The 27,258-nt window shown below is 43.4% G+C and overlaps 1 protein-coding gene across 1 annotated transcript in view; it reads right to left on the bottom strand.

The window, feature by feature from the left end:
- LOC124593823 (EF-hand domain-containing family member C2-like) overlaps window positions 1-27,258 on the bottom strand; it is a 264,643-nt gene that overhangs the window by 97,371 nt on the left and 140,014 nt on the right. The window contains exon 6 of the mRNA XM_047132172.1: window positions 24,034-24,295. Within this exon, the coding sequence (XP_046988128.1) occupies window positions 24,034-24,295 (262 nt within the window). The remainder of the gene's footprint in view (window positions 1-24,033; window positions 24,296-27,258) is intronic.

The following is a 27,258-nucleotide window of genomic DNA, read 5'->3' as shown; positions in this document are numbered from 1 at the left end:
CACTGACGGCGGCGGTGCACAAATGCTGCGCAGCTAGCGCCATTCGACGGCCAACACCGCGGTTCCTGGTGTGTCCGCTGTGCCGTGCGTGTGATCATTGCTTGTACAGCCCTCTCGCAGTGTCCGGAGCAAGTATGGTGGGTCTGACACACCGGTGTCAATGTGTTCTTTTTTCCATTTCCAGGAGTGTATATGTTGTCACCCTCTTAGCAATTGGGTGAACCAAGTTCTGTAAATGCATTCCAGTTAACAAAGGAGGCTGAATTTCTCGAATCCACTCGAAGAACTACGGTTTATCTAAACACGTGATCAGTCAACAGTTTGAGTCGTTTCTCCGATTAAGGATTAACTAGAGTTTGAATTTTATGCACTGTCAGACGGTCACATGACGTCTTTGTTTTCCGAGAAGCGCGACAATTAGAAATACTGCTAGTGTGTCCTCGTTTTCTACTACAGAAACAACCATCTTAGCTTAAGGCAAGAAAGTAACGAACCTCGGGAATTACGTAACACTGAATTCTGACTACAGTTGCTTGATGGAGATTCTGAACTTAAACTACAGTGTGAGGAAGTTACTTGCCTCTTTTGCTCCACGGGAGCGCACATTCGTGACCTTGGTTGTTCACAAGAACTATTCTTTGCTTTAGCCTGCTTCCTTGCCTGACGTACCGTTTGTTTATCCCTCTCTGCCGTACAAAAGGCGGAAACCTTAGAGTATGCTTGTCAAGGTGCTGCAGTTTTTGAAGTGTATTCTAAGCCTTCTGCAATTCTAGGCTCTTCTTCCGAGGAAGGACCTAACTTCTTTGTCTGGAGCATATAGAATAACCTAGTCCGCGCAACTCAATCGATATACAAATTTCTGGATACTGCAGGTGACGGTCTTTCTCTTTATAGATCTGTTGCTTAATTTCGTGTTCAGATCTCCTAAGGCTGGTTCAAATGGCTCTGAGCACTATGGGACTCAACTGCTGTGGTCATCAGTCCCCTAGAACTTAGAACTACTTAAACCTAACTAACCTAAGGACATCACACACACCCATGCCCGAGGCAGGATTCGAACCTGCGACCGTACCAGCAGCGCGGCTCCGGACTGGAGCGCCTAGAACCGCACGGCCACCGCGGCCGGCTCTCTTAAGGAATTTCCTTTTAATAACATGTACATGTTCTTATTAGGTGCAACAGACAATTTTAACTTCTTGGCACCACTGATGTAATTCTTGAAGGACTGTTTCACACACTTCTTTCAGATTAATCTGGAACTCCCCTTCACAGAGACCGTCATGGTGCTGGCATGTGTCTCTACTCACACGAGCGCTTCATTGTCCTGCATTTTTCCAAATACTAGGTCTAGTACCAGAACGCAGGGAGACTTACACATCCCTATGGACAGCCTTTTGGAAAGTATTTGTAATGGTCTCTCCTGGGCACGACGGAGTTGCTTCTCTGTTTTGACGGCGGTTCTAAAACAACTGCATACGCTGATGGGCAGTCCACGTCCTCTGACGGTAAAAAAAGAGCTGACCACCATAAGTGATCGAAAGGGCTTTGCGATATCAACCATTATGACTGCAACACAATTATACAGAGCGTTTTCTTTGTGCCTTCCGCCCCATTTACAACGCCTTCTGTTGACTTCCCACTTCTGAAGCGCATATTGTTGGGACTTGATTTCATAAATAAATCTTTTCTCTCGTATTTACGGATAGCAACTTTTACAGCACTTTCCTTAAGATATTGAGAAGGCAAATTGGTCTGTTACAGGACTTTGAGCCTTGGGGATCATTGTTTTCACCTTTTTCATCAAAAAATATCAGGATAATATTCAAGGCATTGGAGGTTGTATTCTGTCGGGATAGAGAAGGGATCTCGATGCTTTCATAGAGGAAGTGAGAGGTGCTGTTCAGCCGGAGGGCGAGACTGCATTCGCTTTCATATTTGTAACGGTACCATAGCTTGCTGGCACCAAGCGAGGTCATCCAAGCGCAGGAAACAGTAGGTAACAACAACCTGAGCAGCTGTCTCTGAGGACGAGGCTGCAATCAAAGGTAAAGTCGTGATTAATAAAATGGATAAAAGGCAATAGTGGAACGAGACACTGTTGTTTTCACACATTTAACTCGGAAGTTGCCACAAGTATCTGAATTTAATCGCAAAAGTCGTAATAAGTATCGAAGTAAGGACAGGAAGGTGAATTAGTGAGAGAAGTGAAGCCGCGTGGCTGGTCAGTTAGTGCCACCTTTTTTTGGGAGAGAGAGAGAGAGAGAGAGAGAGAGACAGAGAGAGAGAGAGAGAGGCCAGTTTCAAGCAGTGGTGCAACCACTTGGCCAGCTGATCTGGAAGCAGAGGAGCGTTTCCCAGATTCAGGACGAAAGCGTAAAGTGTAGGCTCTAACTTAGTCATTTTGGCAGTCAAAGCTGATGGATTCCCACACTGATATGTGGTTTCCTTGATATAAGCACTCTATTAATAATTATAACAATTAAGATCGCCCGCATCTCGTGGTCGTGCGGTAGCGTTCTCGCTTCCCACGCCCGGGTTCCCGGGTTCGATTCCCAGCGGTGTCAGGGATTTTCTCTGCCTCGTGATGGCTGGGTGTTGTGTGCTGTCCTTAGGTTAGTTAGGTTTAAGTAGTTCTAAGTTCGAGGGGACTGATGACCATAGCTGTTAAGTCCTATAGTGCTCAGAGCCATTTGAACCATCTGATTTGAACAATTAAGATCACGGGACAAATAAAGCATAAGCGTGATCTGCTCTACCTGTGACGATTTATTCCACTGTGGCTTCTTATATCCAACAATTGTTTGATGAGTATCGATATAATAAATGTAGCTTTGTTATCCCGCATTTGATTATTCTCGACTATGTCCCAGTGGCAACCTTTCAGAGAATCTAATATGATTGTGTAAGGTATGTACACTACTGGCCATTAAAATTGCTACACCAAGAAGAAATGCAGATGATAAACGGCTATTCATTGGACAAATATATTATACTAGAACTGACTTGTGATTATTTTTTCACACAATTTGGGTGCATAGATCCTGAAAAATCAGTACCCAGAACAACTACCTCTGGCCATAATAACGGCCTTGATACACCTGGGCATTGAGTCAAACAGAGCTTGGATGGCGTGTACAGGTACAGCTGCCCATGCAGCTTCAACACGATACCACAGTTTATCAAGAGTAGTGACTGGCGTATTGTGACGAGCCAGTTGCTCGGCCACCATTGACCAGACGTTTTCAATTGGTGAGAGATCTGGAGAATGTGCTGGCCAGGGCAGCAGTCGAACATTTTCTTTACCCAGAAAGGCCCGTACAGCACCTGCAACATGCTGTCGTACATTATCCTGCTGAAATGTGAGGTTTCGCAGGGATCGAATGAAGGGTAGAGCCACGGGTCGTAACACATCTGAAACGTAACGTCCACTGTTGAAAGTGACGTCAACGCGAACAAGAGGTGACCGAGACGTGTAAGCAATGTCACCCCATACCATCACGCCGGGTGATACGCCAGTATGGCGATGACGAATACACGCTTCCAATGTGCGTTCACCGCGATGTTGCCAAACACGGATGCGACCATCATGATGCTGTAAATAGAACTTGAATTCATCCGAAAAAATGACGTTTTGCCATTCGTGCACCCAGGTTCGTCGCCGTCGAGTACACCATCGCAGGCGCTCCTGTCTGTGATGCAGCGTCAAGGTCTCCGAGCTGATAGTCAATTCCGCTGCAGACGTCGTCTAACTGTTCGTGCGGATGGTTGTTGTCTTGCAAACGTTCCCATCTGTTGACTCAGGGATCGAGATGTGGCTGCACGATCCATTACAGCCATGCGGATAAGATATCTGTCATCTCGACAGCTAGTGATACGAGGCCGTTGGGATCCAGCACGGCGTTCCGTATTACCCTCCTGAACCCACCGATTCCATATTCTGCTAACAGTCATTGGATATTGACCACGGGAGCAGCAATGTCCCGATACGATAAATCGCAATCGCGATTGGCTACAATCCGACCTTTATCAAAGTCGGAAACGTGATGGTACGCATTTCTCCTCCTTACACGAGGCATCACAACAACGTTTCACCAGGCAACGCCGATCAACTGCTGTTTGTGTATGAGAAATCGGTTGGAAACTTTCCTCATGACAGCACGTTGTAGGCAGAGGTGTACAAATTCCCCTTGCAGCCTGCTTGCCCCTAGCACCTCTGCAACCATTCATGCAGGTCAGCCTGCCGCGATGTAAACACAAGAGTGCGCGTGTACTGAGGCATAGTGGGCAATGCGGGCGATACGGGCTCCCGCAAGCCCGGGCTACCTGGGTTCCCGCAAGCCTGCCAAGCTTCACGGGACCCGCTCAGCTTGCTGCGCCTGACAACAGGTTGCGCTGTCAAGCTACCGTGACTAGAGTAGCCAGGTAGTTAGCCTGCAGTTCATTTATCGCAACGGTGGAGGCAGCACAATGAATAGGTCGAACTTTAGTGAGATTGAAAAAAAATTGACAACTGGCGAATACATGCTGGTAACGAAACAGAGCACAAGTGCCGCATGGGAAACGTTTTCGTGTGTTTATGAGGCCGCTTCAAGTAAATCGGTAGGTGTGTCTCAATGCAAACTATGTAAAAAGCTCTTAAGTACTTATTCGGGAACCTCGAGTATGTTACGACATGTGTGCAAATTTGACAAGCAGTTCCCTCACTCCGTAAATATCTTGAAAGAGGACAAAGATTTAGTGGCCGAAAAGTGCGTCGATATGTGTGCTAAGGACCTGAGACCATTTAGCAGTATAGAGGGAGAAGGATTTCTTAATTTAGGGCAGACACTGATCGACATAGGTAAAAAATATGGCTCAGTTGATATTAAAAATGTTATGCCTTCCCGAGTGACAGTAGCTAGGAAAGTTCAAACCTTAGCTGATAAAGTGCGCAGCAAAATGCTCCCAGATATAGTGCATGCGATTCGTTCTGGTATATGTGCCAGTACAATTGATCTATGGACAGACAATTACAAAGGGGTGCATTACATGTCCGTGACAATGCATTACATAAATTCAGACTGGCGTTTGAATAAATATGTACTAATGTGCTCTGCGTTTCCTAACTGCCCAAAAACTGGCTCGAATATTCGAAACGAGTTGGAAGATGGCTTAGAAACTATGGGTGTTTCTCGTGAAGACATTGCCAAAATTACGTTTGTCACAGACCAGGGCAGTAACATTGTCAAAGCTCTCGAAGTATATCAGCGTCTTCCATGCATGGCTCATAGTATAAACACAGTCTTGAAACATGTTCTGAGCGAACAGTTTTTGAAAGAAAATGTTCCAAATACTCTCCTGGAAATGGAAAAAAGAACACATTGACACCGGTGTGTCAGACCCACCATACTTGCTCCGGACACTGCGAGAGGGCTGTACAAGCAATGATCACACGCACGGCACAGCGGACACACCAGGAACCGCGGTGTTGGCCGTCGAATGGCGCTAGCTGCGCAGCATTTGTGCACCGCCGCCGTCAGTGTCAGCCAGTTTGCCGTGGCATACGGAGCTCCATCGCAGTCTTTAACACTGGTAGCATGCCGCGACAGCGTGGACGGGAACCGTATGTGCAGTTGACGGACTTTGAGCGAGGGCGTATAGTGGGCATGCGGGAAGCCGGGTGGACGTACCGCCGAATTGCTCAACCCGTGGGGCGTGAGGTCTCCACAGTACATCGATGTTGTCGCCAGTGGTCGGCGGAAGGTGCACGTGCCCGTCGACCTGGGACCGGACCACAGCGACGCACGGATGCACGCCAAGACCGTAGGATCCTGCGCAGTGCCGTAGGGGGCCGCACCGCCACTTCCCAGCAAATAAGGGACACTGTTGCTCCTGGGGTATCGGTGAGGACCATTCGCAACCGTCTCCATGAAGCTGGGCTACGGTCCCGCACACCGTTAGGCCGTCTTCCGCTCACGCCCCAACATCGTGCAGCCCGCCTCCAGTGGTGTCGCGACAGGCGTGAATGGAGGGACGAATGGAGACGTGTCGTCTTCATCGATGAGAGTCGCTTCTGCCTTGGTGCCAATGATGGTCGTATGCGTGTTTGGCGCCGTGCAGGTGAGCGCCACAATCAGGACTGCATACGACCGGGGCACACAGGGCCAACACCCGGCATCATGGTGTGGGGAGCGATCTCCTACACTGGCCGTACACCACTGGTGATCGTCGAGGGGACACTGAATAGTGCACGGTACATCCAAACCGTCATCGAACCCATCGTTCTACCATTCCTAGACCGGCAAGGGAACTTGCTGTTCCAACAGGACAATGCACGTCCGCATGTATCCCGTGCCACTCAACGTGCTCTAGAAGGTGTAAGTCAACTACCCTGGCCAGCAAGATCTCCGGATCTGTCCCCCATTGAGCATGTTTGGGACTGGATGAAGCGTCGTCTCACGCGGTCTGCACGTCCAGCACGAACGCTGGTCCAACTGAGGCGCCAGGTGGAAATGGCATGGCAAGCCGTTCCACAGGACTACATCCAGCATCTCTACGATCGTCTCCATGGGAGAATAGCAGCCTGCATTGCTGCGAAAGGTGGATATACACTGTACTAGTGCCGACATTGTGCATGCTCTATTGCCTGTGTCTATGTGCCTGTGGTTCTGTCAGTGTGATCATGTGATGTATCTGACCCCAGGAATGTGTCAATAAAGTTTCCCCTTCCTGGGACAATGAATTCACGGTGTTCTTATTTCAATTTCCAGGAGTGTATATTAGCCATTCTTAATACAGTGCGGGCTACGATTTCGTACTTCAAGAGAAGAGGTCTCTGTGTGAGACTGAACTCATCTTTAAAGCAGTGGGTTTCAACCCGTTGGAATAGTTATTTTGACATGCTTGTATCAGTCCATTCTCAGATTGATTCAGTGAAGGCTGTTTTACATAATGAAGGTGCCTCTGATAAGATGCTGGGTTATGACCACCATATAACTGGCCAGCTTATAGAATTTCTTAAGCCGTTTAAAGAAGCCACAGTTGATCTAGAGAGTGACAAGGATCCAACCCTACATTTAGTTCTACCGTGGTTTTATGCCTTAAAAACTCACTGTACCGTACGGGATAACGATGAAGAGGTTTGTAATTTTATTCCATCTGAATATTATAGAACCACTTGTGAAATATGTATGTTGAGAAAATGTATTTTCAGGACATTAAACCTTTGAAACAAGCCGCTGATGCCTTCCTAGAACAGAAAATGTGCGTTAGTATGTTGCATAAAATTGCAACGTTTATGGTGGCTAACTACCGCACATTAAGAAAGTTAACCGAGGATGAAAAAATTGAAATTTACCAAGCAGCACGACAGATGTGTGCTGAAGGTAAGCTCCTAAGATAATGCATATATTCTTCATCTACATGTACAAGACACACGCAGGTGCTTAGTTGAGGGTTCATCGAACCACTTTCAACTTATTTGTCTCCTTTTCTCGAATTTCGCGCGGGATAGAACACCTACAGCTCTCCGTCTGAGCGCTGCTTTTTTGTATTTTATTCTGATGATCATTTCTTCCAATGTATATGGGACTCAACAATATCTCTTCGAATTCGGAGGTGTAAGTTGGTGATCGAAATTTCATATATAGATCGCGCCACGTCAAAAAACGCCATTGTTGAAATGATTACCACCCCAACTCTTGTGTAATTTCCGCGACACTCTTTCCCCTGTTTTACGATAATACCAAACCAGCTGCCCTTATTTAGACTCTTTCGACCTCTTCCGTCAATAGTAAGGCTCTCCAACTTCGTAGCAATGCTCCAAAAGAGTGTTTTGTCATTAAAACGCCTACAGCATTTTCTGTGTGTCCATTCCTATTTAAGTAGGTCGTAATTGTAATCAGAGGTATTAAGTAGAATCTACAGCCTTTAGATTTGACTGGTTGATCTTGTAAACGAAGTTTAACGGACTTAGTTTAGTACACACAGGGATAACCTCGCTCTTGTCATTATTTATTGCCAAGTGCTAATTTTCACACCAAAAATATATACCTTATTTAAATCGTCCTGCAGTTAGTTTTGATCTTCTGGTGACTTTACAGGACGATAAATGATAGCATCATCTAAAACCTATTATAATTTCAACTATGTGTAGTACGATCTTCACATTATTCTGCAAATATTAATTGGAACCTGTACAGTTTCAGTACAAGTGCCCAATCACAGCAACCAAGAAACAAATCCAGGGCCGTACAAAATGGCGAAATTTGAGGACTGGGCAGAAGAGCCTCCTCTCCTACACGATGAAGTCAACAGATACTTGCAAGAACACTGTGTGAACAAGGGAGATATTCTACAGTGGTGGAAAAATAACTCTCAACGACTTCCTCGACTTGCGTGTGTGGCAAGAAAAATATTAAATATACCAGCCACTAGTGCGTCTAGTGAGAGAATTTTTAGTTGCGCTGGAAACCTAATTAGCGAAAAACGATCACGTCTTAATGCAGACAGACTTAACGATCTCGTCATAATTAATTCAAACACTAATCAGCAGACACATTGAAAATACAGTAGAACATTAAACGGGAAACTATGAGTTTGAGCGCAAATTTACTAATTAAGAGTGCAGATTTCTTTCTTGTGCTTTCTGGGCGTCAATTTCTGAGATAGAAATTTTGTAATGCATACAGTTCATTTTTATTTTAGACTAAACTTTTTGATTTCAATCCTTCCAAGTGACATTAATTATTGTTTGTAAACCATTTTCTGTTACTTGGGTTTGCAAAAGTAGCCAAATATTTTTAGGAGTATCTGGTTTGGCCTAAATAATACTTTCAGGGGAACTGAAGGAAAATTTGTGAAGATTTTATGTTGAAAAGTGTTCTGCAAAATAAAATATTCATTTGTGGAGTAAGGCAATACACATTATGAGTTTAAATTACAATTTATTTTGTTGAGTTCCACACACATTGCAAAATGTAATTTTATTTTTGTATTTCTATATTAAGGGGAATCCCACATGCAGAGTCAAAATGCTGAGGACCTAGACACTACAAATACTCCTAAAATGAAGAGCGTCTTTTTCCATGAATGTATTGTAGTAGGAATATAATGGAAACTCTGAGCCACTCTCCACAGCGTCTATATCTGCGTCATGAGGATTCAGACTCGTCGTTTAGGTCTGTGTTATGAGGGTCTAGAGTCGTTGTTTAGATTTGCATCATGCAAGTAAACACTCGTCGTCTTAGTCTGCATCATGATGGGCCGAAATATGGTCCCTCATGATGCAGACCTAGACTACAAGTGTGGACTCTCATGACGCAAACGTAGGAGCCGCGAAAAATGGCTCAGGGTCGCCATTGTATTCCCAGTACTATAGTTTTTAGACGAACTGGATACGAAACAAGTCCTTCGATTTTGTTAAAATGCATTTTGGCAATTTAGAATGATTTTTCCAACTTCGAATGAATTCACAGAACCAGTAAAATACATCCTGGAAACGTAGTTAAATATTTATATAATTGGTGTCATACTTGGCTGAAACATACTAAAGTTAAAGAATCTAGACTTCCAAAATCTTAATTTGGTTCTCATTGCAGTACAGTGGTTGATAGGGGCGTATATAATTTATTCTTCTGGGGAGGTGACCAATCTTCTTTTTGGGGGGTGGAGGTTCACTTCTTTAGTACAAATATCCATCCGTTTCGGTGTTGAAAAGTGCAGCACAGACTGCATTGCGTTGCCTGGGCATTTATTTATTCCATACTCTCTTAGTCCATCTTCCCTCCCGTATTTTCTCTCTATCCATTTAGTCCTCTCCCACTATCTCTTTGATCACCTCCACCCCCCCCCCCCCCCCACTCCCCATCCCTTGGCCGGCCGAAGTCGCCAAGCAGTTCTAGGCGCTACAGTCTGGAACCGCGCGACCGCTACGGTTGCAGGTTCGAATCCTGCCTCGGGCATGGATGTGTGTGATGTCCTTAGGTTAGTTAGGTTTAAGTAGTTCTAAGTTCTAGGGGACTGATGACCTCAGAAGTTAAGTCCCATATTGCTCAGGGCCATTTGAACCATTTTTGAACCCATCCCTTGGCCCATCTCCCCCCCCCCCCACCCTCTATCCTTCTCCTCGTCCTCTCTCTGTTGGATTCCGCCACCTCAGTTCATCTCCTCTTCACCTATCTATGAAAACTCATATATATCTGTCAACTTTTGTGGTGATCAGTGAATCAGTGTCAAAGTTTATTGCTAGGTAGCATTTATTGTAGTACTTTTTGATACGCAGCGTTGATAGTTTTGTTTTCTGGTGCGTAAACAAATGAAGTTGAAGGTGTCCCGACAGGGCAATATGCGACATACAAATAGCCATGTGAAAAACATGATTTTCAAGATTGATGCCACAAACATATAACAACTGCCCCTGCGATTTATCTATCGACATGGCAAATGTAAGCTGCACTGGAAATTATAACCGTTTAAAGTCGAATGGCACGTCGGTCGGAATCTTAGTGATATTGGAATCAAACTGTCCTCACCTTTGTACTTTCCTTTTAAAATTGTGGCTTCGATTACGTTGTTCTTTAACTTCTTCCCCGCAAGCCGGGTGCCATTACAAAGACGTGGCTGGTTTACCTTTCGCAACATGATTGCCGATCCGACTTAATTACAGATTGGGAGGCGGTAATCCGGGGAAATCCAGCGAATTTAAAAATTCCGTAGGATAGTTGACTACATCATCTTGGTTAGTAACGGAATAAACCGACTTGTATGTCAGCAATTCGCCAGGTGTCATATTTTGGATCTGAAAATTCATTTCGTTAACATCAAGGTTTTTTGCAGCCAATATAACACGTTCACTCAACCAAAAATGGTTTGCAACTGTTAAATGACATTTGCTGTGCGCGAATTGTCCAACACAATGACTGTGAATGTGTCAGACAGCTCTCAAATTTCAAAAAGATCATAGACATTTCGTTTAAAAGAAATGTGTATATATATATATATATATATATATATATATATATATATACATTTCTTTTAAACGAAACGTCACATTTCGTTTAAAAGAAATATATATATATATATATATATATATATATATATATATATACACATTTCTTTTAAACGAAATGTCTATACTCATGGACAAATACATATATATATACATATACATACATATATATACGCATATACATATACATATATATACATAAACATATATACATATACATATATATATATATATATATATATATATATATATATATATATATATATATATATATATACATGCACATGTAAATATTCAAAAACCTTCTCCATGGAAACATGCGTACATAGTGAACTTTCATGGTAACCTGCAAACGATGTCAAAATCTTTTGTAAGGTACTCTCTTCAATGTACTGTCCGAAATATTATGTAGACAGTGATGTTCCTCTTGATGGTCAAGTGTGCAAAATTTCTTCAAGATCGGAATAAAATTGTAGGTTGGTGTAGAAGTGTGTACGTAAAGTACCCTCCGCCATGCACCATTCAGAATTTTAAGCAGGCAGCGCCCTTCATCCTGCTTTGAATATCAAGTGTGCCAAATTTCATCAAGATCGGAATAAATACGTACAATTTGTCGAGTTCCGTTATGTAAAGGAACCTCTGCCATGCACCATATTAAATTTTATGTAGACTGTGACCTTCCTCTTGGTTTCAAGGTATAGTGTGCAAAATTTCATCAAGATTGTATGCAATACAAACACACGGACACAATGAAAACGCACTTTCAGTTTTTGTCAAATTTTCCAATTTTTCGGTCGATTTTCGAAAAATTTTATTTCATAAAAACCTTGTCCTGAGAATCACGAACACAGCAAAAAAATTTAGCCGAACTGGTCCAGGCGTTCTCGAGTTTTACGCTTATCAACACATTTGGCAATTAATTTTTATTTATATAGATAAGAAGCCCGAAATATACGCGTAAAGGAAGAATATACAAATAAAACCAATATTTTTTTTACCTGAAATTAATACATACATATATATATAATGTTGGGGTTTGTCTTTTGGTGCTCAGGTAAAATAAAAACTTTTGATTAACGTTCATAATACGACAATGACGCGCGCAGACTAAACGGCTGCGTAGCGCAGCTAAGCAGTAATATGGGCAGGCAAGCAAGTTTCCCGCAGCCTGCCCGGGTTGGGTTCTGCTTGGCTTGGCTGGGAGTGAAGCAGCCTGCCCGTTCTGTTGACAACGAGCGGCGGCCTGCCCGCCTGGCCACCGGGCAAGCATGGGCGGGTTAAAAGCGAGACATGTACAACTCTAGTTGTAGGTGTCGCCTCCAGCGCCAACCTTGTGTGAATGCTCTGAAAAGCTAATCATTTGCATATCACAGCATCTTCTTCCTGTCGGTTAAATTTCGCGTCTGTAGATGTAGCAATTTTAGTGGCCAGTAGTGTAGCTTAATCTCCATAGTCGTATTATACTACAGGAGGGCATATTCAGTTGTATGAGCGATTTTGGAACTAACTGACTGTGTTAACATTGAAATATACACTCTCTAATCAAAGGTATCCGGATACCCTATGTAATACGAAACTGACCACTAGATGTCACGGGAGGTGGACCAACATGTATAAAAGGAGGTGGCGAGTATTATGTCGTAATTAGAAAAGCAATAACAGCAGAACGGGCCACTCAGTGACTGGATACCTCATCAGTAACAAATCCATCAGGAAAATTCCAGCCGTTCAGGAGCTGCCCAAGATAACTGTTGATGATGTGAATATGAAGTGGAAACGCGAAAGGAAGAATTACAGCTAAATTAAGACCAGGAAGACCTCACGGACTAGAACCGTCGAACATTGGGGAGGGTAGTTTTAAAAAATCGGTTGAAATTAACGAAAGGAACCGCTTGTGCTATCAGCAGGCCAGTTAGTACAATGATTGTACTTAGAGAGTTAAAAATAAGGGCTACCATGGTCGAGCAGCTCCTCATAAACTCCACATTTCTATAGTCACTGCTAAGTGACATTTGAGAGGTTGCAAAGAGCGACGCCATTGGACAGTCGGTGACTAAAAACGAGTGAATTGTAGTGATGCATTGCGGTATACTCTGTGGCAGTCCGATGGAAGAGAGAACTTACACATCACGCGTGGTGTCAACAGTAAAATACAGAGGAGGTGGTATTATGGTATCGGGGTGTTTTTCTTGATTAGAGTGTGGTTCTCTTATTGCGCTTAAGAAAATCCTAGATGCTGAAGGATACTAACACATTTTACAACATTGTGTGCTGCGTACGGTAGAGGAACAGCTCGCTCATGCTGATTGTTTCAGCATTACAGTGCTCCATGTTATCTGTGAGGTAATGGCTTGTGGACAATAACATTCCTGAAATGGACTGGCCTGTTTCGAGTCCCAACCTGTACCCAGTAGAACACCTCTGGGTTGTTGTGATATCCCAGATTTTCTCAGCGTGACTGATTAACGTTTCGGATGAGTTAGAAAGTCGACTTTGCTCCAGCACTCATCGTCAAAGATCATTAGCTTCTGTGGTTTCGTCTGTCGAGGAATAATGGACTGTCATTCCTCTGCAGATACCTCGCTGACAGGGTCCCCAACAGAATTAAAGATGTTGTAAAGGGTTATTAATGTCCACTAACAGTTGTCCAGACACTTCTGGTCAGATAGTGTACAAATGGTTCAAATGGCTCTGAGCACTATGGGACTTAACTGCTGTGGTCATCAGTCCCCTAGAACTTAGAACTACTTACACATAACTACCCTAAGGACATCACTTACATCCATGCCCGAGGCAGGATTCGAACTTGTGACCGTAGCGGCCGCGCGGTTCCAGACTGTAGCGCCTAGAACCGCTCGGCCACTCCGGCCGGCAAATAGTGTACAGGTGGCAACTGGCGGTACATACTAGCGGCACTTTTCATTTCGAGGCCGTTTGTGTGAACTTCCGTCGAATGTTTTCTTGGCCTGGTATGCTCAAGATTTAAGGTTTGAATAGCTTTCTGTAGCTTGCTGCTTGCAAATATTCGCATGAAAATTGTTTTTCTCTGAAGCAGTTGTTAGAGGTACATGATACGGACATGTGTAACGAAAAAGTTTAATAAAAGACCATATATTTATTCCGTAGTGGTTCTGTTCTTAATCAACAGATGAGTCCTCAAAATTCAAATGATGATATAAATCGTCTTGCTGTGGCACTCTTTGAACGTGGTCTACGAATTTGGAAGTATTAGGGGGTATTACAAACATTTGAAAAAGTCTAGCATCAGTTACTGTAATTTCCCTGCACAAACTAATTACACTAGAGCTCGTCTAAATTGGCCATTAAACAAGATAGTTTGCCCGAAGCACGACAGAGAGATGTGTCGGCTTTAGGGAAAGAGCAGCTCGCTGAAACTGAAATTATCTAAGGATTCCATATTATCAACGTCTCACCATCATATTTCTTTAATGTAGTGCATTCTGTATTGTGTTTTAATCTGATGGACTTCAACGATTGTGCTGTAGCAACCTGTTTTTCTATATTAACTTATTACAGGGTGCTGAGTAGCAACGTAGATGCTGTCAGCACATCGCCATGTTACGAACTAAAATGAATGAAAAAAAAAATCGGGAAGGGCTGAATGGTGGGCACTGTGCCTGCCAGTGATAAAATAAACATTGTTTGTGGGATCACTATGCCCCGTCGACTTAAAAAGTAAAGAGTTGCTCAGTTCCAGATTTTAAAGCAGTGCCTTCCGTCGATCACTGTGTAACCGATGTGTTTGTTGTATGTTGGCCAAATTCTTTTGATGACCGGATTCGAAATATTTATCCGCAAACCAAGAACCACTATACCAGTGCGCATTAGCCACCTCCGACTAGAAGTTGGGATAAGGCAGTACAAGGAAACGTAAAATTAAGACAAAATCAAACTGGCACAAAAGAATTAACCAATGTCATAGCAATAATTTCAGAACTTTATGACGACAGCAATGGCACTGTTGTTCGTAAGTTAAGAGATTTTCATAGTCCATTTAACAAGTACACTACTGGCCATTAAAATTGCTACACCACAAAGATGACGTGCTACAGACGCGAAATTTAACCGACAGGAAGAAGATGCTGTGATATGCAAATGATTAGCTTTTCAGAGCATTCACACAAGGTTGGCGCCGGTGGCGACACCTACAACGTGCTGACATGAGGAAAGTTTCCAACCGATTTCTCATACACAAACAGCAGTTGACCGGCGTTGCCTGGTGATACGTTGTTGTGATGCCTCGTGCAAGGAGGAGAAGAAATGCGTACCATCACGTTTCCGACTTTGATAAAGGTCGGATTGTAGCCTATCGTTATTCCGTTTTATCGTATCGCGACATTTCTGCTCGCTGTGGTCGAGATCCAATGACTGTTAGCAGAATATGGAATCGGTGGGTTCAGGAGCAACGGCCTCCTTTCACTAGCAGTCGAAATGACAGGAATCTTATCCGCATGGCTGTAACGGATCGTGCAGTCACGTCTCGATCCCTGAGTCAATAGAGGGGGACGTTTGCAAGACAACAACGATCTGCACGAACAGTTCTACTACGTTTGCAGCGGAATGGACTATCAGCTCGGAGACCACGGCTGCAGTTACCCTTGACGCTGCATCACAGCCAGGAGCGCCTGCGATGGTGTACTCAACGACGAACCTGGGTGCACGAATTTTTTCGGATGAATCCAGGTCCTGTTTACAGCATGATGATGGTCGCATTCGTGTTTGGCGACATCGCGGTGAACGCACATTGGAAGCGTGTATTCGTCATCGCCATGCTGGCGTATCACTCGGCGTGATGGTATGGGGTGACATTGCTTACACGTCTCGGTCACCTCTTGTTCCCATTGATGGCACTTTGAACAGTGGACGATACATTTCAGATGTGTTACGACCTGTGGCTCTACCCTTCATTCGATCCCTGCGAAACCCTACATTTCAGCAAGATAATGCACGACCGCATGTTGCATGTCCTGTACGGGCCTTTCTAGGTACAGAAAATGTTCGACTGCTGCCCTGGCCAGCACATTCTCCAGACCTCTCACCAAGTGAAAACGTCTGGTCAATGGTGACCGAGCAACTGGCTCGTCACAATACGCCAGTCTCTACACTTGATGAACTGTGGTATCGTGTTGAAGCTGCATGGGCAGCTGTAGCTGTACACGCCATCCAAGCTCTGTTTGACCCAATTCCCAGGCGTATCAAGGCCGTTATTACGGCTGAGGTGGTTGTTCTGGGTACTGATTTCTCAGGATCTATGCACGCAAATTGCATAATCACATGTCAGTTCTAGTATATTTGTCCAATGAATATCCGTTTATCATCTGCATTTCTTCTTGGTGTAGCAATTTTAATGGCCAGTAGTGTATTTAATATATTTAAGACATACAGCATACCGGCAAGAGACCGCTCAGAATGCCTGACAGGGCAAGGTAAGGTAAAGCCAGACCTGCCAGACCATCTGTCTGACTACAGCCCTTCTATCCACTGCGGTACTACGACGAGACGGAGGGGTGGGCCTCCCTAGGGTCCTCCCTCGCCCCGGCCGCCTTCTACCCTCAGGTCACTATATTGACGATAACCTTGATGTAACACATCGTCAGTGGCTACAGCTAGTCACTTCAGACGAACTGCGTGATCCGATATCTCACTGGAGTGCAAGGTCGCAAATTCAATCATTAGTAAGTCTCATTTCAAAATGTTGTGTTAACAATTGTGATAGGAAAAATATTAGCTGCTAGTGACTCACCAAGTGCATCAGGAGAGCGACAGAAAATGAATGTCTGGAAGGAGCAGAGTTTAGTCTCATATGAGCCTTGTGTATTATCCTTCACAAAAAAGGACATCTTCGATATTCAAGATATGTTCAAAACAAACTGTTAACTTACACCAGGAACACCGAACGAAAAGCGGTGCGCCACAGTGATCATCAAGATGAAGGCGAATTCGTTGGGAGTTACAAATCGTGCAGGACGTTCAGTTAGGTATTCACTCTTAAAGAATGCATATAGAATCATATTGGTGTAATGCGTGATGAGAACTGATGGAATGTGATGGCATGCAATCGAATGCGAAACAGTTTGTTGTGGAGCTTATCGTGAAACTGGCTTGTCTTAAAGGCGTAGCTGCAGATAGTGAGATAATATGTTTTATAGGCACAGAAAAAACAACCAAACAAACATCCAGAAGCTGAATTGGTCCAGTAGTTCCAGAGGGTATGAACTGCAATTCACACACTTTTCGGGAAGGATATTTTGCTCTAAAGGAGTACGATTTTTACACACAGACCACGAATCAGCAAAAGAAAATTATTTTGACCAGCTGTTGGCCAAAAGCACCACTCATACCATAGTCGTAGTTCTCTTACACTCATTTTCACACTCTTGCTTGTTGTGACATAAATATTCCCTACTGTCCTTGCAAGACTACGCACACATGAAAGAATCGAAGGCAGCAGGGCATCTCCAACTTCTCGCAGCACAATAAATAACTTCCCAGCCAATTTACCATCCAGTCGGCATAATTGTATACGAATGCGTTAAGGCATTGATGTTCGTTGATCTTGTTACAACTCTCTATACCTCTAATTTCCAGGGTTCCTTTAATTTGCATTTCCTCTTCAGATCCCGAGCGGTGGGAGTTGAAAGCAAATTCCATACTGAACGATGCGATAAATTTGTTTGTCTCATCTACAAATTTTCAGCCCTATTCCGTAGTTTGCTATGTATCGTTAAATTGACGTTTTGGGTGAAATTCCGTTATTTTACGTCTTCCAATTCTGTAGCACTGTTTGAAATTATGCAGCCATTCTGTGCATCCTTTGAAATCACTGTAATATATGTCGTGCGCATTTTGATGAATATAACGTAGTAGGTCACTACCATGCGCATCTGTAAACTGTATCTAACATCCTTGAAATCCACAAACACCAGTTTCTGTAACAAGTGTACCTTGTCCTCCCTTGAATATCCGTAGTTTTTCTTATGCATTACACGTCATATTGCTGTGGACTTATTCGACATCTGTTCATAACTGTTTTTTTTTTCTTTTTTAAAACTGTGCTGTGGATGATCTTTTATGTACGTAATTATGTTTAGTATCCTCCCCTCCGACAACAATTGTCCTTTACTACGTTTTACTGTAGATGAGATTTGTGGCTTCCTGTCCGACAAGGACGATGAACTACATGACTCGACAGCTGTTTCAATATCGCTTTCGGTTGTTAAGCACGTATCGTCATCATTGTAAATCTCATGTACGTTGTCCGCACAGTCGAGCGTGTACGACACCATACATTCCACTGACTGATCTTGCAGTAATGCTAATATTTCATCTGCCACTTCTTTCTCCTGTGCGAAATTCCTTGGGTTTCTTTATGACTAAACATGAACTTCGACAACAGTTGTCGTAGACATAATGCAATGTTTGTTTTGCCTATCGTTGCCATTGCTCTGATTTGTATCAGTACCACTAGCATTGTAGCACTGTTGTCAGTTACTTGTCGACTAACCAGTTCAACTACGCTCCGTAGCCTCATGCTGTGCTCACCATTGCCTACCTGCCGACCCACTCCCTGTTGCCGTAAACGGCCATTATTGTGGCTACATGGTAGACTTATCAATTGAAGACATAACGCTTTTTGTATAAATACCAGACGCATTCCGATCATCGTCAGCACTTACTATGTCTTACATGTTTGGTTTGACGTTGATACTACATCGGATTATTTTATGGTATGTATGGCTGGTATACATTACTGTTAATCATTTAAACACTTTTTATCTTACTTATGTAGCACCTTTTTTAACCTTCATTCGCATCTATTTTTTAATTGTTTTCATTAAATATGTGGTGGCTTTTTACTCTCCAATATCAATTCTGTACTTAAAGCTTTCAGATTTTTGGTTTTCTTATTGCTATTACACGGTTTTTTCATTGCTTGTAACGTATTATGATCGCACGATCTACTATACCACTCTACAGAGGCCAAGTAACGTACTACGTTGAGACGTTTCTCTCTCTCGTGGAGCTGCTCTGTCTGCGCAGTTTACTGTACACAGCATGCCGTGGCTGTTCGCCTACTTCCGCCAGGCAGTCGGCAAAATGATTGTGATCATTGTTTCTGGATTTGGCCCTTCGACAATCGGACCACTTTATCATTGTTTTGGCGCAATGCAGAGAGAATTTAGCATAATACTGCTGTCAGTGTGAGTTGCTTATTTAATTCGTTAAGATGCTGTTGCTTTAGCTAATTTTCTGTTTTATTTAACTTCGGGCAACCTGGAGATGTTCTAACAATGAAACTAATCGTAACAAAAGTATAATTGTACAGCTGATGTAGGTTTGATTAATCACCAAGTACGAGTACCTTTTTTGGAATCGATGGATGACAATCCAACCAAAGGACATCACAGATCTGTAGTGACCACCTCATTCTGGGGAGCAGACTTACCTATGACTGAAAATATATGGAACACTCTAGATCAAAATACAGAAGCTCTAATACGGCCATCAGGAATCACTGGTAATCTCTGGAGAACACTTCGCTAGCAAAGGAAGGCGCTATCTCTGGTCATGCTGGATGAGCTGATGTAAAGTACAAGGGATGTTCTGTAAGTAATGCAACATGTTTTTTCTGAAAGTTTGTTGTATTGAGGATTCTAATACACAATATTATTCCCTACTCCTCTGGCTGCAAAATCTTATTTTTAAACATAGTCTCTGTTCAATGCGACTGTCTCACACCACCTAACTGGGGGGACCTGTATGCTGTGAGGTGACGGGCGAGTTGTGGCGCCCTGGAAATATTCTGTGTTCATTGTTGGGGCGGCCGCACAGGTCGCTCGTCAAAGCCGCGGCCCGGCAGCAACCGCGCGGTGACGGACGTAAGCTGAGCATGAGGGGAGCCCCAGCGTGTGGCCCATTGAGCACGTGGCTGGGAATTCCTTGGTGATGCTGTGTCGATGAAAGAGACTTGTGCATCGGGAGGGCCAAAGATGGCGGACTTTGTGGAACCTTAAATTAATAGTAGCCAGAGGAATCATGATACCTCAAAAAGAAACATGTACATTACTATTATTTGCACGATGGTTCTGATGGTGTAATCAGATTTTCAATATCTTTATTAGTTTAAAGTTTAGTTCAAATGGTTCAAATGGCTCTGAGCACTATGGGACTTAACATCTAAGGTCATCAGTCCCCTAGAACTTAGAACTACTTAAACCTAATTAACCTAAGGACATCACACACATCCATGCCCGAGGCAGGATTCGAACCTGCGACCGTAGCGGTCACGCAGTTCCAGACTCAAGCGCCTAGAACCGCACGGCCACACAGGCCGGCAAAGTTTAGTATCTGACTGTAAATTATACAAGTAATACCCAGCAACGAATTTCCAAAATCTAAACGCTTAATCCGATTTTCTCGATCGACTAGTCTTTAGCAAGCTATTACTGTAATTGTAATAAATTGGTATAAATTACAGGCATTTAACTTGAATAGTACATGAGTTATTGGAGGTCAAAGTGGTGGATTACTATCAATCGCGTCAGGCCATAAGTACTCCACAGTTACACGAAAAAAACGATAGCAGCATGCTTATAAATATATTCATTCATCTACGTCTTTGTTAATATCCGATATATGCTATTCATGAAGAAATTGGTTAACTATTTACTGTGTTTTAGAAAGCACAGAGACATTAGGCTGCTGGCCACCTTTTGCTGCTATTCCTTTGATATATTTTATTTAATTTGTTTATGTATTTAATGATGTGTGTTAGAGCGTGTTTATGGTCCAGCCGTAGGAATATTTATTTAATTTCTAGTTATGTAAATGTAACTCCAGTATTTCGTATGTGTTTCATTATGTTTACGAATGTGCGTTGGCTTGAAGACATGGGGGGAGCGCTTTAGCCAATCACAGCGCTCGTGAATCGGGAGACTGGATGGAAGTAGGGGAAGGGCACAGCACAGGACAAGTGAGGCGCTGGACGTGACGGGGCCTCGGACGCACGCAAAGACTTGGAGAGTGGAGTGATTTGCACGTGGTCGCGAGAGATAGAAATACTTCGGAGTGCCGACGGGTGCACTTGTGAGATATCCGTGGCTTCTGCAAGTGAAGACGTAGTGTGCGTTTAGAAGTGAATATCTCACGAGCTGTATTGTTGTTCATAACTAATTACGTGCAGTAGGAATCTCTTGTTTCCCTGTTATTCAAGTTACAATTTATTTAATTGCTGGACCATCGACACCAATAAGTGTTTTGCAGAAATATACCACATTCTCAAAAGTACTTCTGCTATCGTACTCATCATTTAAGGTCGTTAAGATAGTACCTACAGATTTTATGTAATTGGAATCTTTCATTTATAAATTTCTACGTTACATTCGCAATTGCCGAGTGATAGGAAGCTTCGACCATTCGATTCATGTGTATATTCATATTATATACTGTAGACTCAGCAGTATTTGGCTTGTAATGCGGCATCTACGTATCCCAGCCCCTAGACACCGAAACCAGTCAAAACTTTTAATATTTCAACTGTGAGTCGGAGGGTACGTAGTTCAGGGCCACCCCACCACACTCATCATTTCATTTTATTATTTTGAAAGCTCGCAATGCCCGCATGGTACCACTCTACTGGGCGATATCGGAGCCAACGTCTTGCTTTGTCGATAACCTACCCATCATACACGTACTGTTCTCCGTGGAGTACATCTTTCATTGCGCCAAAGAGATGGAAATCGGAAGATAAGAGATCCGGGCTACAGGGAGGATAAGGATGAACAGTCCAATGAAGTTTAGTGAGCTCCTCGCTGCTACACAGACATGTATGAGGCCGTGCATTGTCACAGAGAAGTTCGTTTGCATTTTTGTGGCACGTGTCAACTCTGCAGGAGATACAGCTGTGTGCGGCCAGCCGACACGCGGGAGATTGGACTGGTTTGCACGACCTTGTTGCGATGATGACAGACGCCTCGCCAAACAACGTACCGTGTTTTGTTCACTGCCAGGTCTCCGTAGACATTCTGCAAGCGTCTATGAATACCTGAGATACCCCGGTTTTCCGCCAAAAGGAACTCAAATGACAGCTAACTGCTTGGAACGCGTCTACACTACAGACGCCATTTTGAAGGCCACGTATAGCGTCGCAACCTATCGGAACTTCATGAAACTATAGGGGCTGAAGAGGGAATATTCCATGATGTCCCACAACAAATTCCGTATTTTTCCAATCGAAATTGGCCGAGAAAAAATGCGTCAGTGAATACAACACGTATTAATTTCCACTCACGCTTAATGGTCGGTTTTCCAGTATATCTAGTCTCTTTGTGACTGTATCACGTGTCACTATATTGCTAGGGCACCATTTAGTGTAAACACTACTATCGTACCTAAACCCGTTGGCACACGGACCGTGCTGTCGAACGTTAACGTTGAGCGTGTCGAGTTCAAAAATGGTTCAAATGGCTCTGAGCACTATGGGACTTGACAACTGAGGTCACCAATCCCCTAGAACTTAGAACTACTTAAACCTAACTAACCTAAGGACATCACACACATCCATGCCCGAGGCAGGATTCGAACCTGCGACCGTAGCGGTCGCGCGGTTCCAGACTGAAGCGCCTAGAACCGCTCGGCCACACCGGCCGGCGTGGCGAGTTCAACGTGCCGGTGAACGCTCAGAAATGATGCGACTTGTGCAGACGGTACGTGGGCCCCAACGTGGTATACGTGATCGCAACACGCTCCAATGGCAGTCGTCGGCTGCATCTGGCTCTTAGATCACGCTCTTAACGAAATGGACGAGCGCAGAATTGCCATATTAGCTCTGTTAAAATGTACTTTTTACTTCCTTGTCCATATGCTAATTAGGTTGATCTGTCTGTAGTATACAAAAATAAAAAGTTCTATGTCCGTGAAAATATTGTAAGGTAAAAAGGAAAGTACCATATCCGGTCAGTAAGGAGATCGGCTTATAAAAGTTCCATTACAAACAGTGCAATACAAATTTACAATAGTTCTTCACATAAGATAAAAATTATTTCATCATGCTCACTTTTTAGTAAAACCCTAAGGTCATTCTTACTTGATTACAATGCATGCCCAGCAGCAGAATATCTACATGTGAGTTGCAAAACTTAAAGGGAGAAAAGGGCAAAATATCTTACTGCAAGTTGTGTAAGGTGTCCTGTAGATTAAGACAATAGAACAAACTCACCCCTCAGAAAGAACGCACTTATATTTATATAACATTGAATATTATAGTATATTCTCGTATTAAACTAATAAGAAGGTATCAGAACCTGTTAAAAACGCGAAGATTAGGAAAAAAAATTAGGTGCAGTTGGACGGGAACCACCATCACTTCAGAATTTCGTTACGAAACTTGCGCTACACAACGGCGGATGATAAGAGACAAAAAGGTTACTATTTGTAGAATACTTTAATTACAGTTACATTACTAATAGAGATTTAATAATAACGAATTGTACCATGAACAATGCGCTGTTAATGAATTCTCAACATGTTGTTGATTTCAAATGGGATACTCCTATAATACGCCAGTTACAATAATTCTTTTACACGAATATGTCGTTTCTCGTCATTTTATCACAACGAATGACACAATTAACGGAGGGTTTTCGAGAGCTCTGCAGTTTGTTTGTGCTCATACTTACGGGCTTCAACTGGGAGCCAATATGGCGCCTCACAACTCTGTACCGAAGGGAGATGACACGCATGTGACGTAGATGGCGTCCTGCCACCTCATTGGACTACGTTCAAAAGCACGTTCAGAATATCTGACATACTAGATTTTGCTCTGCACGTTCGTAAAGATTCCCCAACGTGCTGTTTCCACGCTTTGACGTCAGAAACTCGGCACGCTCAACGCTCAACGTTCGGATGCACAGCCCCTGTGCCTACGGCTTAACATTGTTTCGTAGACCTCGAGGATCTCTCGACTTACTGCCAAGACTTTACGATGCAGCACTGACGGACAGAAATGGCCCGGCCGCAGTTCTTACCGACTCCGTACTTGGCGTGGTAGTAGGCCTTGGTGAAGTCGTCGCAGTCGGTGAGCACGACCTTGCGGCCGAAGCAGTTGATGCAGGCGCCGATGGCCAGGTCGGAGTCGCGGTAGAAGTTGTGCGGCCTGGCGGCGGCGCAGCCGAGGGCGTCGGCCACGTAGCGGTAGTTGGTCGGCCCCTCGCCCTTGCCCGCGCTCGACAGCACGTTCAGCAGCGTCAGCGGAGACTCCGACCCCACCGGCGGCAGCGCCTCGAACGTCTTCACACCACACAGTTTGCTTCTACCACTTACTCACCTACTGGGTTCACTATTAATCACGCACATGCAAAAGCGGCACAGTAATTAAAAAAAATAGTTCAGTAAGTCACAAATCACACTCTTCAAAATTTAACAGCTTATGTGAGGTATGGGTGACTGGAATTCGGTAGTAGGAAAAGGGAGAGAAGGAAACGTAGTAGATGAATATGGACTGGGGCTAAGAAATGAAAGAGGAAGCCGCCTGGTAGAATTTTGCACAGAGCACAACTTAATCATAGCTAACACTTGGTTCAAGAATCATAAAAGAAGGTTTTATACATGGAAGAAGCCTGGAGATACTGACAGATTTCAGATAGATTATATAATGGTAAGACAGAGATTTAGGAACCAGGTTTTAAATTGTAAGACATTTCCAGGGGCAGATGTGGACTCTGACCACAATCTATTGGTTATGAACTGTAGATTGAAACTGAAGAAACTGCAAAAAAGTGAGAATTTAAGGAGATGGGACCTGGATAAACTGACTAAACCAGAGGTTGTACAGAGTTTCAGGGAGAGCGTAAGGGAACAAATGGCAGGAATGGGGGAAAGAAATACAGTAGAAGAAGAATGGGTAGCGTTGAGGGACGAAGTAGTGAAGGCAGCAGAGGATCAAGTAGGTAAAAAGACGAGGGCTAGTAGAAATCCTTAGGTAACAGAAGAAATATTGAATTTAATTGATGAAAGGAGAAAATACAAAAATGCAGTAAATGAAGCAGGCAAAAAGGAATACAAACGTCTCAAAAATGAGATCGACAGGAAGTGCAAAATGGCTAAGCAGGGATGGCTAGAGGATAAATGTAAGGATGTAGAGGCTTATCTCACTAGTGGTAAGATAGATACTGCCTACAGGAAAATTAAAGAGACCTTTGGAGAAAAGAGAGCCACTTGTATGAATATCAAGAGCTGAGATGGAAACCCAGTTCCAAGCAAAGAAGGGAAAGCAGGAAGGTGGAAAGAGTAGATAGAGGGTCTATACAAGGGCGATGTACTTGAGGATAATATTATTGAAATGGAAGAGGATGTAGATGAAGATGAAATGGGAGATATGATATTGCGTGAAGAGTTTGACAGAGCACTGAAAGACCTGAGTCGAAACAAGGCCCCGGGAGTAGACAACATTCCATTAGAACTACTGACGGCCTTTGGAGAGTCAGTCCTGACAAAACTCTACCATCGGGTGAGCAAGATGTATGAGACAGGCGAAATACCCTCAGACTTCAAGAAGAATATAATAATCCCAATCCCAAAGAAAGCAGGTGTTGACAGATGTGAAAATTACCGAACTATCGGTTTAATAAATCACGGCTGCAAAATACTAACGCGAATTCTTTACAGACGAATGGAAAAACTAGTAGAAGCTGGCCTTGGTGAAGATCAGTTTGGATTCCGTAGAAATATTGGAACACGTGAGGCAATACTGACCCTACGACTTATCTCAGAGGCTAGATTAAGGAAAGGCAAACCTACGTTTCTAGCATTTGTAGACTTAGAGAAAGCTTTTGACAATGTTGATTGGAATGCTCTCTTTCAAATTCTGAAGGTGGCAGGGGTAACATACAGGGAGCGAAAGGCTATTTACAATTTGTATAGAAACCAAATGGCAGTTATAAGAGTTGAGGGGCATGAAAGGGAAGCATGAAAGGGATGGGAGGGAGACAGGGTTGTAGCCTATCCCCGATGTTATTCAATCTGTATACTGAGCGAGCAGTGAAGGAAACAAAAAGAAGAAATAAAAACTTTGAGGTTCGCCGATGACATTGTAATTCTGTCAGAGACAGCAAAGGACTTGGAAGAGCGATTAAACGGACTGGATAGTGTCTTGAAGGGAGGAATACGATGAACATCAACAAAAGCAAAACGAGGATAATGGAATGTAGTCGAATTAAGTCGGGTGATGTTGAGGGTATTAGATTAGGAAATGAGACACTTAAAGTAGTAAAGGAGTTTTGCTGTTTGGGGAGCAAAATAACTGATGATGGTCGAAGTAGAGAGGATATAAAATGTAGGCTGGCAATGGCAAGGAAAGCGTTTCTGAAGAAGAGAAATTTGTTAACATCGAGTATAGATTTAAGTGTCAGGAAGTCGTTTCTGAAAGTATTTGTATGGAGTGTAGCCATGTATGGAAGTGAAACATGGACGATAAATGGTTTAGACAAGAAGAGAATAGAAGCTTTCGAAATGTGGTGCTACAGTAGAATGCTGAAAATTACATGGGTATATCACATAACTAATGAGAAGGTGTTGAATAGGATTGGGGAGAAGAGATGTTTGTGGCACGACTTGACTAGAAGAAGGGATCGGTTGGTAGGACATGTTCTGAGGCATCAAGGGATCACCAATTTAGTATTGGAGGGCAGCGTGGAGGGTAAAAATCGTAGAGGGAGACCGAGAGATGAATACACCAAGCGGATTCAGAAGGATGTAGGTTGCAGTAGGTACTGGGAGATGAAGAAGCTTGCGCAGGATAGAGTAGCATGGAGAGCTGCATCAAACCAGTCTCAGGACTGAAGACCACAACAACAACATGTGAGGTATGCACAATGTTTCTCTGAACTGGCGTTCACCGTGGAACGAATTAACCTTAATAAGATACCCCACTCTGAGTAACAAGGAGCCACACCGGACAAAATATTATTTACCTCGTTAACAGAGCACACTGGTCGCGGAGCGTTGTAGATAGCATAGATCTGTAACCAGACTGCCATAACGCCTCTTCCACTGGCATAGGTCATGCAGTGAAGAAAGAGAGGAAGATTGCAGTTTAAGGGTAACAGGAATTAAAAATCCATTGAAATAAGGAATTCTTTTTTAAAAATGAAGGACAAACCGCCTTTAGTCACAAGTTGCGTTTATTTACTGCACTATGCATTTCGAGCCCTCGAGGCTCATCTTCAGGTGCATTTTAGTGATTTACATCAGGT

Source organism: Schistocerca americana, chromosome 2 (assembly GCF_021461395.2).
Source record: "Schistocerca americana isolate TAMUIC-IGC-003095 chromosome 2, iqSchAmer2.1, whole genome shotgun sequence".
In the NCBI taxonomy this organism is placed as follows: Eukaryota; Metazoa; Arthropoda; class Insecta; order Orthoptera; family Acrididae; genus Schistocerca; species Schistocerca americana.
Note: the sequence above shows the minus strand (reverse complement) of the source record. Positions and strands in the feature narration are given on the sequence as shown.